Source organism: Epinephelus moara, chromosome 9 (assembly GCF_006386435.1).
Source record: "Epinephelus moara isolate mb chromosome 9, YSFRI_EMoa_1.0, whole genome shotgun sequence".
Lineage (NCBI taxonomy): Eukaryota > Metazoa > Chordata > Actinopteri > Perciformes > Serranidae > Epinephelus > Epinephelus moara.
This window is the reverse complement of record NC_065514.1, coordinates 34,424,594-34,436,990: the sequence shown is the minus strand read 5'-3', so window position 1 is coordinate 34,436,990 and position 12,397 is coordinate 34,424,594. Positions and strand designations below refer to the sequence as shown.

At 39.4% G+C, this 12,397-nt stretch overlaps 1 protein-coding gene and 1 long non-coding RNA gene across 3 annotated transcripts in view; one reads left to right on the top strand and one right to left on the bottom strand.

Moving 5' to 3' along the window:
• LOC126395185 (uncharacterized) overlaps nucleotides 1–12,397 on the bottom strand; it is a 523,086-nt gene that overhangs the window by 82,051 nt on the left and 428,638 nt on the right. The window lies entirely within an intron of this gene.
• Nucleotides 3,980–12,397, top strand: part of odf2a (outer dense fiber of sperm tails 2a) — a 20,130-nt gene continuing 11,712 nt past the window's right edge. Inside the window, exons 1-12 of one of the 2 annotated variants that reach the window (XM_050052398.1) lie at nucleotides 3,980–4,119; nucleotides 6,155–6,271; nucleotides 6,561–6,668; nucleotides 6,806–6,988; nucleotides 7,434–7,621; nucleotides 7,807–7,948; nucleotides 8,240–8,365; nucleotides 9,544–9,618; nucleotides 9,841–9,912; nucleotides 10,088–10,204; nucleotides 10,400–10,585; nucleotides 11,326–11,435. In XM_050052398.1, the coding sequence (XP_049908355.1) occupies nucleotides 4,117–4,119; nucleotides 6,155–6,271; nucleotides 6,561–6,668; nucleotides 6,806–6,988; nucleotides 7,434–7,621; nucleotides 7,807–7,948; nucleotides 8,240–8,365; nucleotides 9,544–9,618; nucleotides 9,841–9,912; nucleotides 10,088–10,204; nucleotides 10,400–10,585; nucleotides 11,326–11,435 (1,427 nt within the window). In that variant the 5' untranslated portion in view covers nucleotides 3,980–4,116. The remainder of the gene's footprint in view (nucleotides 4,120–6,154; nucleotides 6,272–6,560; nucleotides 6,669–6,805; nucleotides 6,989–7,433; nucleotides 7,622–7,806; nucleotides 7,949–8,239; nucleotides 8,366–9,543; nucleotides 9,619–9,840; nucleotides 9,913–10,087; nucleotides 10,205–10,399; nucleotides 10,586–11,325; nucleotides 11,436–12,397) is intronic. The other variant, XM_050052399.1, reaches the window with a different exon arrangement.

The following is a 12,397-nucleotide window of genomic DNA, read 5'->3' as shown; positions in this document are numbered from 1 at the left end:
TTGAGATCAATTATTGTATCAGATTTTTTTTTTCTGTGTTGCAAGATGGAGCCAATAAAGAAAAAGAAAATTCGGCTTCATTTAAGGACCAAGAAGTGTCTTTATTGTGGGACTGGGAAGGATTTAAAAATGCACTGCTTTGTTAGAATTAGTTTGTCAAGACAAGTTAAAAAATGTAGCAATCAAAGTACATACAGACTGATAGTTTAATGGCACCATCAGTTTTAGTTGTTTTTTACATAATGTCTCAGAGTCAAAACAAGAATACAGATTTATCAGACATATAGGGGAGAGCGGGGCACAACCTAACATGGGGTAAATTGCACCACAGACTTTTTAAGTGGTTCCACAGGGTCGATCCTTTCATGCTTCCAGCCCGTTGACCACAATACCACCAAACAGTGACCCACGGAATTCCACAGAGATTGGACATGTTTCAGCAGAGTTCAGTAACAAAGACTAAAACATAGCTCAGTTTTGAACTATGTAACCAACTCTCAGCAAGTGTTAGCTAGGCTTGATAAAATTTCCACACAGTGGGGTTAGTTAGTGTAACAACTAAGTCACCCATAGCACATTTTCTCTATTTTTGCACTTCAAACTTACAGTATGTTCATTTTGAACTAATGCCCTTAATTAAATGAGATATACTTTGTATTTTTCAGTTGCTCTTCCTGAGGTTTCTACCGGTTTTTTTTCCCCGTTAAAGGGTTTTTTTGGGGAGTTTTTCCTTAGATGGATGGATATCTGTATGGATACCTATCCTTCCCCTGATGTAGATGGAGAGATAGGTATCTACGTACATCTATCCATCAATCTTACACATGAAAAGAGAAAATAATATAATAGCCCCACATACTATCCTTCTATGTGTTGATCTTTCCATTTATGAAGCATTGATGGTTAGATGAGGGATGTACAGATGTTTGGATTATCTATTATATGTAAATCCATAAACTGTATCAACCTATAGTATATAGATAGGATTGTATTGAATTAATTTGTGTTCAACGGACTTTTCCAGCAAGTTATAACTAACTAACCCTCTGCCTATTACAATTAACCCCACCCCTGGGATACGTTGTAACATTTCACTTGTGCCACTTCTCAGTGCAATTGTAGAAGAAAAGTAAGATCTAGGAAAAATCAACAGCTGTTCATATGTAGCAGAGACATGCATGTTGTTAGAATAAAACAAAAATAATCTCAAACAGTTTTAATAACATTTAGACAAAACTAAAATGAAAAAAGGTTGTGCCCTGCTCTGACCTAACTGTTTTATAATTTGTATGCCTCTGTGCCAGCAATAGTTGTGGCCAGAGACATCATGATTTTGGGTTGTGCTTATAGACTCAGTCCCAGTCACGTGAAGGCAGTATCTCAAGAACGCCTATAGGAAATGTCTTCAAATTTGGCCCAAGTGTCAACTTGGACTCAACAATGAAGTGATTAGATTTTGGTTGTCAAAGTTCAAAAGTCACTGTGACCTTGTCTGCCTCATTCTCATGAATATCATACAGAGCTGCCCCTGACCAAATTGGGGCCCTAAGCGAAATTTTATTTGGAGGCCCCCATCCCAAATGTATCATAGGTACAAAATGACCGTACAACAACTTGCCATTTAACTTGACAACCTTTACTGGCAATAACAAATGTACTGTAGATACAGTAGTTTGGCTGTATGAGTCAAATAAAATATAAAATTCAATCTGAAATAAATAAATAAATATTAAATAAAAATAACTTCAAACTGAAATAAATAAATAAACAAATCTGAGTCACAAATAGCCATCAATTACTCATCAAAAGAAAGTAACTTCCACCACCTCAATCCCTCACCCTTGATTAAACACTGAAAATAAAATAAAAGAGGGAGACAGGTTTTTCCTATTTAATCTTATTTTGTTATATTTCTCCCTCTCCCCTCTCTGGAGGCGTCCGATCTCCCTCAGCCCTCCGCCTCTCCCACCTTAATTAAACACTGAAAACAGAAATAAAATACAGAGACATTCTTTTCTATTTTCATCTTATTTAGCTATATTTCTCCCTCTCCCCTCTCTGGGAGCATCCGACCTCCCGGCCCCGCACATACCCCCGAGGCTCGGGTCTCCCCCTCCGTGGAGCCCGCCCGCCCTCCCGTCCCCGCACATACTCCTGAGGCTCTTTTGGACGACATGTCGACAACTCTTCACCTGCTGCAGCTCTGCAAGTGCCTGCCAGCGCACCCCTCTTATTGTTCAGATGTCGAGTGCTGTCAATCATTGCAGCGACGCATGGGCGGTCAGGTCTCTTCTCTCCTTCCTCGAGCTGATTCTACGCGCGCCTCACGGTAGCGCATGTGCGCATCCATTGCGCATATGCGCAAATGCGTCCCCTCGCCCAAAATGTGGCCCCCCATGGAAGATGAGGCCCTACGCACAGCGCGTGTTCTGCGTTTAGGGAGGGGCGGTCCTGATATCATATCCCAAGAATGCCTTGAGGGAATTTCCTCAACTTTGGCACAAATGTCTGCTTGGACTCGAGAATGACCTGATTAGAATTTAATGGCTGATGGTTAAAGGTCACTTGGCCTCACAAAACATGTGTTGGGCCATAACTCAAGAATTCATACAGTAATTATGACAAAATTGCACACTAATGTCTAATAGGATAAAATGATGACTTTTAATATCTAAAAGGTCAAAGGTCAACTTCCCTGTGACATCATAATGTTCTGCATAAAACCCCTTTCTGGCGATTACTCACTGTCATATCTCAGGAACAGAGGGGGAGACATTTGGTAAGATACTGAATTGGTGACACTAATCTTGAGTGTCCATCTTGAAACTGTGCTGATTGTATAGATCTTTTGTGCTGCCAGAGGGGCATGGAATCATCCATGGGTGCAAACTGTAACTGCAACTTGACAGGTTTTGCGGATGCATACAACTGCAAGGTGGTAATTGTAGTCTGTAGGGTGGAAGCTTAGAGCAAGGATCAGTTTGTACATTTAAATGCAGTTTTAGGAAAATAATAAGCTCGAAATGCTGTGTAAAGGGGATGTGGTTGAGCAGTTCCTGTTAGTTTAGACTGCTATCTGACTTGCTAACAGTATATTTGTTAGCTAGTGTACTTAGCAGATTATTTTATTATCTATAAAATCTTGCAAAGCTTTATTTTGACCTCTGGAACATGAACTCAGCATTTGTAAAGAATACAAGTTTTTAGGCATGTTCTGTGTATGTCATGGTTACAACATCTGTAATCTGACAGCAGTGGCTGCAAGACCATGAGGGTTTTAGAGAAGGAATGGTCTACATGTTATTCCCTTTAAGTCTATGCCATAGTCAAAGTTCATTTTGATTTTGATGACACAAAACAAATCCAATCTCTCCACCAAGTATTACTGACAAGTTCATAAATTGGTTGGCATTGTGTTTCCTTTACCAAAGACAATGCTACACTGGAAACATATTTCAAGTTAAAATATCAAACATTCTCAGTTTTATTATATTTATTATAAAACTCTTCGCGTTAAATAACAGAGTGAGAGACTAAATTAACTTGCTGGTGCTGATTGGGGTTGAAATAAGAATGTTTCTCGTGTTCTTTACTGCCCCCCAGTGGCGTACTTGAGTTACTACATTACTGCATTGAATTAGACGCTCTCCACAAGGGGTTTAAATTGAGTCTTTAAGTTTCACTTGATAGCGTGTTTTAGTGGAGAGTACCCCCATGTAAAGATTTTTAAATCAAAAACAGCTTTACATCAGCAGATTTACTCAGCGGGCTAGTAGACTCCATTTCAAAGCATTTTTGTATGTCTTCACAACAATGTCCATGCAAAAGCGGGGATTCATCTTTACATGTTGAGTATCTTTGATACCACCACAGCTTGTTGAGTTCCGTTTGTTGCTAAGAAACGTTAGAATGGCGACTCTGGTCCAATCACGGTTGGAGAAAGATATCACGTGCTTTAAACTGGCCAACCAGAGAGACGTTAGCTGTTGAAGTTATCCAAGCCTCCACTTCAACAAACTGTTCATTAACCCACTTATTTTGCCTGCTAAACAAAAAAAGCTGTTCTGCTAATGAGATATATTTCGAAGTCTTGGCGAATAGAGTTTGATCTCTCATATGGTAAGACGGAGAATTTGTTAGTCAATTGCATAGACGTTAGAAAGTCTGTTGTCGGCTAATGAGCTAAAGCTAATGTCAGGCTAATGTATACAGTTCTTGCTAACCTACGCTGGCTTTTGATTCAATCTTTGAGACTGACACACCCACAATGATCATCTAAAGCTGTCGCCAAAGTTTTAATCTAGGTAGACTAGGTAGGTATAGGTCTAGGTATGGGTTGGAATCGACGTTACTAGCTTTGATTGTTCGTGTAGTACAGGTTAGATTTTACTTTAGTGTCATTGTAGTTGGATAAGCTAGTGTTTGCTGCTAAATTCTACTTTATTTTTCCTTATAGTTTTTCTTACTGTATTCCACAATATTGGATTCTAGTCTATTTCATGAAATAAATCAAAATTCACCCTTAAATATACAACATACACTTAAAAATGACCAAACATCTTTCCCGTTCCTTGTGGTTTTGCCATTGAAACTTTGCCTTCATCCATGTTTGATATAACGATTTCACTTTTATCTCGCAAATATACCCCCAGTAACTCCTGTAAATATGTTGTACTCCAGAAATGTCAACCACCGTAAACAGAGGAAAAGCTGGAATATAATGAAATTAGGGCTGCAATGGTATGAGATTGTCATAGTATGATAACCTTCTCAGAAGATATCGCTGTTTCACGGTATCACGGTATTACAGAATTAAATTATTATCAGTCAGAATGACCCTGGAAGGAATGAAAACGGTAGGCTTATTGTTGGTTGTACACACGATTTATTACTATAATTGAAACTTTAAGCATTTGTTCATGGAAATATGTGTAAAAAGTCTCCCTTTTGAAAATAACTAAAATATAGGGGAGATTCTTTACGTCAACTGTTATATCATGATATATTTTGAAACTGGTATATAGCTGCAACCCTGAATGCCGCAACCCTCCCACCTCCTCAGAACTCATGTCATCAGTTTAACACTATTTTCTATTGAGAATTTTGTTGTGAAATCAATTGAGGGTCCACGAACAAAGACATAAAAAATAAATCAATAAGCAAACCTAAGATAAGTTAAAATAAACAGAAGAGATAACCAATATGCAAACCAGTTAAACTTCAAAACAACATACAATAATAACAATTTATAACAGCGAAAAGTTGAGCTACAGGTTGATAAACATGCTATGGAGTAGATGTATAGTTAAAAGTTTTAATTCTCCATTACGACTGGAATTGAAATAAGGCATCTAAACAGATGTAAAGGTGGCAGAGTGCCCAACTTAAAGGTCTTTTGCAGATTAATCCATGTATGAGGTGCACTGTAAGAGAATGATATTTTTTCCTAGTTAAGTTCTGATGAAGGGAGTGTGAGCGAGTACCGAGATTATGTGAGCTCAGAGTTAAAAGGGATGAAATATAGGGTTGGAGCATCTGTATCAAAGCTTTATAGATGAATAAAAACCAATGCTGATCCCGCCTCAGCCAGATGTAGCCAGCTGACCTTTTGGTAAAGATCGCAGTGGTGGGTGCTATATTATCACCAGTTACAGTATGAACCTCAGGACTGAGTGGTAGACAGCATACAGTAATTTCAATGTAGAGGCAGCAGCTTTTTCATATATTACATCCCCATTATCCAAAACAGATAAAAATACTGATTCTACAGTTCTTTTTCTTTTTAGAAAAGGGAAACAATTCTTATGTCTGTATAGAAAGCCAAGTATTGTTCTCAGCTTAATTAGTGTTAATATGGTTAATATGGTTCTTAAAGTTGAGGTTATTGTCCAGCTAGATACCAAAGTATTTATATTGTGGCACTCTCTCTATGAATGTGCCATTTGCGGAATGAATATTGAAAGATTCAGTATAAGTAGCCTTGGTGAACAGCATCCATTTGATTCTGTCTGAGTGTAGACCTAACTTATGGTAATGTAGTTGTAGTTGAAGCAAATCAAATGACGATTGCAGACATTCACTGGCTGATTGTGCAGATGCTGCAGAACAATATAAAATTGTTTTATGGATAGTAAACACCATGTGTTACCACCAGAGGAAAGCAATGAGAACACGGTCAAGTTCACCTCCAATTCATGTGCATGTCAACGATGCCACACCAGTCCATGTGCATGTGAAGAGCCAGAGGACAAGTCCTGCCAGGACACCTCAGGTGAAACATCTGTTTTACCCATGTTTAGACTGTCTGTCAAAGTGATGTCTTTACTGTTGTTTTTACTGTTTTTTTATTGTAAATGTGCACCTTTTGAAGATGTGTATCTTCTTGATCTTACTCTTCTTATTTTCTGAGCAAAATTTATGACATCTTTTGAAGCTCTTAACACTCCTCTGTGTATATTTATCCAATAGATAGATTTTCCTATCTAAGTGTATATCTATGCAGCATAAAGGCCTAACAGACTCAATGACATGCTTCTGCACACTCTATTTTAAACGGAAAGACCAAGGTCGACAGAGGAAACCTCCGCCCTACAGCCAGAGTCAAAACTCGAGTGCCATGGATACCACCAGGAAAGGCCTCCATACGGGATGCTTCATACAAGTGGGAGGTAATACATCTTAAGGAAAATTACACCTAAATCCCATCCTCTGTAAGATTTTGAAAATATTGTTTTTTGTCTCAGTGTTGTGAAAGAGCTCATCCAGTCAAAGATTTAGTGTAACTGAAAGTATAATTTGCACCAAGGGCCCAACACACTGCCTTGAGATCACACCACCGCTCCCTGAACCAGGACCTGAACATTCCCAGTCTGCACTACATTTAGCTGACCTCACATCAGAGGAAGAAGAGGGGTTGCATGGAAGAATCAGTCAGTATGAGAGGAAGATTGAGCGCTTACTGACTGAAGTTAGCACTCTAAAGAATGAGGTCAGGTTTTTCTCTGTTTCCTCTTTGATCTGGGCAGCTCTGCATCACATAAATCATTTAATAAGTCCTTATCAAGCTTAAAGGTATATATTGGCCTTATGTATGTCTTTTTAAACGTGTTTAATTGTTTGTGTAAAGGCAGACAGGGACTTGAAGGGACTCAAATCAGTGATTTTGTTTGCATCATATTAGGATTATTATTAGATAGCTACAAATTGCTTCACTCTGTGGCCCTAATAGCAAATGTTCAATGTCTGGGTTGATGTTTTCATTATTTAGATTGATTTCAATTAAATACATCTAATTTATAAACATATTATTGCCACACCGTGATGTCAGCTGATGTCAGAAAAAGCAGTGAGCTATTGAATACACAAAGACCCTAGTAACATATTGTTTGTGTGTTACTATCTACATGTATGTTCGCACATCTGTACGGTTGCAGGTGGAACTGCGGAAGCAAGAGCAGCTGCTGGAGCGTCAGTCGGAGCAGCTAAGTGTCTCCCAGCGGGTGATCGTGGAGCAGGAGGAGGAGCTGGCTGAGGTGACCAAGGAGCTGGAAGAGACTGAGCGGGAGAATTCGCGGTTACGCCAATCCATGGAGAAGATGCTGGTGGAGATGGACCACAACAGGCAAATATACTTAACACTTTTACAGTGCTTAATGTGAGAAAGGGTGGACAGGAAATCTTTAGGGTAAATGGGTCAATAGCTTAGAGATTAATGTAGTTATTCATATAATAAGACATTTAAAGAAATAAAAACATATATCCTTTACTTTTGGACAAATGTCCTGATGGTTGAGCTTGACCTTCCAGACAAGATGGGGACAATATGCAACAAGACAAAGATGCTCTGCACAGAAAACTGATGGAGACTGAGTTGGATGGGACAGCAGCTGCCAAGCAAGTCTCAGCTCTGCGAGAATCTGTTTCCAAACTGTGCGGTGCTGTTGGCACTGTGAGTATTAACTCAATATTTTTGTCTGGTCCCGTCAGGTCCAACAATAGGAACTCTAGAAAGCAACAAACTGCTTTTACAGTCCAGGGGACTTGGTAGGGTTAAACAAGTTCTGACTTCATGACTTTCTCCGGAGCAAAGATTTTCTACTTGTCATGAATGGCCAGAATTAGTGCTTATATTAAATGATGTCATTCATTCATTGTTTTGTCAGAATTCTTTCCCACAACCTTCTTTGGGTAACCCTCTGTATGTATTTGTCCCTGTCTATCTCTCTGTCCACTGGTGAAGAGGCTGTCTGGCTCTGAGTCTGCAGTCTTGGCCCGTCAGAAGGAGCTGCTTCTACAGAAACTGGAGACATTTGAGGCCACAAACCGAACTCTGCGTCACCTTCTCAGAGAGCAGCAGGGGTCCCAGGTACTGTGTGTGACGCATCTTCAAAACTCGGTCTCCATCTGCTCATACACTAGGGAGTCACATGTTGAACTCGATACACAGGGAACACTGGGTCATTTGGATGTGTGATTCTAACTGAACTATTTTCTTATTTGATTTAATCAGCCACAGACACATTTCTGTCCCATATTTGAATGTCATGGTGCTTTTAGAGGAAGAACAATCCACGGTGACTGTGTGTTTTTGGCTTACACAGTATATTAATTGCCTGACTAATCAATATAAGTCAGTACACTTCTTTAGACTGCAGCAAAAGCACAATTAAATTTCTTCAAAAATTTCAAAAAAGCTTAACATACACTGTCTGCAATACAAGCAGCCATGTTGAGGGCATAGTCACTGTGATATAAATGGTGGGAAAATGCCTCTGACAGTTGACAAACATATGTACACCGTCTCATGGTATTATTGACATATTGCCCACTTCAAGGGCCTCATCACAGAAAAATATCCTAACTGCTTGACCTATCTTATCCTAAGTTTCAAAGATAGGAAAAATTCCATCTTCCTATTACAGAAGCAATTCCTAAGCTCATGGTTGTGTCCTAACCCATCTCAGGTCTCCTATATTATCTGAACTTAAGAAATCCTAACTAACTGTAAATGTGATTAGATGGATGGATTTAGATTATTATTGATTATTTATTAATTATTAATTAATTGTCTTGGCAGCTGATACATACCTATGGTCTGGGAAATTCAAAGCGTCATCATACCGTTTGTCTAGCGCTTTAATCATTATATTTCAGTCTTCATGTTGTTCCCCATCCTTATTGTCATAGCCAGAAAGAGCTAACAAAAGTGCAGCTGCCATTTTTGGCAGTTATTTTGAACTAAGGACAGCGTCTATGCCATCCTAACTTAGGATTCCTAATTTCTCAAGGTATGACACTTCTGCAATAGCTAAATGCAGCTGGGAAACATGTTTCTGCGATACCAAAAATCCTAAATGTCATTCTAAAGTGAGATAAGACAGAATCGTAGAATTTGTCTAAGGTAGTTAAGAAATTTTAGAAGTTTCTGGAATGAGGACTCTGGTCTCTAAATAGTTATCTGTGTGATTTCCAAGAACAACACGCAGCACATATTTATTTAGCATTATTAACTTTGATGCATCTTTGTGGACTGTGTTTGAGCAGATGGAGTCACTCCGAGTGTCAGAACAGAGAGATGCATTACTCAAGAGACTGGCGGACACAGAGGCAGAAAATGCTGTGAGTGTGATAAAAGCCTAATAAATCTACTTTATTTAATTTTAATTGGCCATAATGTTTTTTCAGTTGTTTTGTTTTTTTCTTCATTAGACAGGCTGATACCTGGCATATATTTTACCGATGTATTATGGGCTTTTTTGTCTTCCTGTTAAACACAAAAAGTTTTCTGTGTGTATGAAACATGCCCTATAAATGAAGCTTGCCTCACTTTTCATTTTACAGCATCTTGTCATAAAACTCCAAGAGAAGGACAGAGAGGTTAATGAACTCTCCAAACTTTTAGACACTGAAAAGGTACTGTGAACACAGCTGTCAATATTTGCGATGCTTTTTACTGTAAATATGACTCTGTCAAACAAACAGCACCATCTCACTGAGGCATTTCAATATTTAGTTACAGTCTGCAGGTTAAACAGAATACACTTTTTCTCCCAATGTCCCTAATTTCTGCTGTATTTTGGGAATGCAGGACAATACCAGGAGCACAACTGAGTTGTCCAAGAGTCTGGAGTCAACAAGAGCTCATTTACAGGGACAGCTCCGAAGCAAAGAAGCTGAGAACAACCGACTTACTTTGCAGATAAAGGTCTGTCATGGGAGCTGTCTGTGCTAACATGTGCCATCATGTGTAATTATGTATTGTTGTTGATGTGTATTAGAATTATGTAACTGGTAACTTATGTTTCAATATGTCTGAACTCTGATCCTCTGCTCTACAAATGGAGGGAACAAACATTGAACCCAGCTGTAATCCTTGGTCTTGTTCCTTCCATTGATTCAGAACCTGGAACGAGCAGCCAACCAGCAAAAGGTGGAGATGGAGCATCTGACTGAGCAGCTGGCAAGGCTGAAGCAGCAGTCCAGTGCAGATCGAGAGGTTCTGAAACGAGCCACGCGGGCCCAGAAACAGCGAGCTGAGCGCAGCGAGGACACGGCAGGACAACTGAGCGTCCAACTGCTGGACATGGTATGGCTGTGCCACAGAGCAGGAAGGCTGTTCTACTAAAGCTTAACATTAATGCCATGCACAGAGATTTTGCAGGGCAGGTGCTTAAGTGGGAAAAAAGGGCATCCCTTACACATTTTTTTGCACGCACGAAAAAAATTGCGCACGTCAAATACATGCCAGGTGGTTTCTATCTGCCAGCACCAAGGGGTTTCTTGAGGCCTAAGTACATACAATATATTTGTGCACGGTAATGAGTGGGGGAAATGTCTGTCTAAATGACTTATGAGATGTCTAAATATCTATACAATATACACCTAGCAGCTGCTACACATACACATTCACTTTCTACAATTATCATTTATTTATATCAGGCAACAACAAGGAAAACACCACTCAAATGCAGTTGTTGGGCAAGCAGCACACTTGAAATAGAGAATTGATGCCATGTGCCAAATTTAAAAACTAAAATGTAAAATAAAATAAAAAAAAATCATCTTGCAAAAAGGGCATTTATCTAGACAGAGGGCAAAAGGACAGGTGGTTGAGCACCACCTGGGGTCTATCTTTGCATGTGTCTGCTCATAACATCCTCACAAGGTGCTTTTGTTAATTGTTACATTACTGGCCATATGTTAGGTATTTTTCTTGCCACTGGTTGTTTCAAGTCCCATCACACACCGTCTCTTCTTTTGCACTGGTAACTGTAACAGAATTCAGTAAAAACAATCCAAAAATCAATTTTTATTTCTTTTTAACAGGAGAAGCAGGTGGTCAATGCGCTGTCAGCAGCTGAGACCTGGCAAAGTCGCCATGCCCAAGAAGCGAAAGAGAAGAGTAAACTGGAGATTGAACTGTCACTGTTGAACAGGTAACTACGCTCTGTTACGACTCCAGCTGCAGACGAGTGCGTCTGTCGTTAGGATAATCAGACACTGTGGAAGTAAAAAATTTGGCACTAATTTAAGTTTGCATGGGGAAGTTATTCACAGCTGAAAGCTAAATAATGGCATGCAGGGGAGTGATAGCTGTGGTGACCATTTGGAAAATGATAAAACCATCCAACAAATCTTCATTAAAAAAATTCCATCAGCTTTATTTTGAAGCTTTTCAAATTTGCAGTAGTGCAGCAAAGTCACAGTTTCACAAAGACTTACAACAATTAATTAATTAGAATAATACGAAAATTAAATAATAATCAACAATTATTCTTATTAGTATTTCACTCATGAGAGGCTAAATTGAAAAGATGCTTTCAGAGTTATTAAATGTATAAATATGACATAATACAATGGGAAGTACAATGGGAAGTTAAAGGAGCAATAAGCGAAATCGTTTCACCACTAGGTTCGCTGTTGTGCACTGCCTGTAGAGCAAAACAAAGTGTGTCATGAGCCACTCCTCCCTCTACCTCTGCTCTCCACCCCCCACCCCACTCGCCTCCTCTGTGCCAGTGAGTACTGCAGCATCTCCACGGACTATCACATCCAGACGGTCCCGGTGTTTCTTCCGCAGGCTCCGCTTCACTCAGCTGCCTGATATACCCACTGCCCACATTAACCTGAATAACAAACCAGGGCTTGGTGCTCCGGTTGGATCCAAACGGAGAGCCGTAAAACCTATACAGCCAACTTAGTTTAGCAGTTAGCCTGGACATGTCCACTTTTCACGTCGGCCTATCTGAATTTCTGTCTTTGAGAGATATTATTTTGTAATATAACTGAATTTTCTATCCATACATATAAATTTTAAATATATTAAAATTATAAGGCATCTTTGAGTAAACTGCGAGTATCATTTAAGTAGGCTATGTCGTGGCCGGCCGAGTGTCCT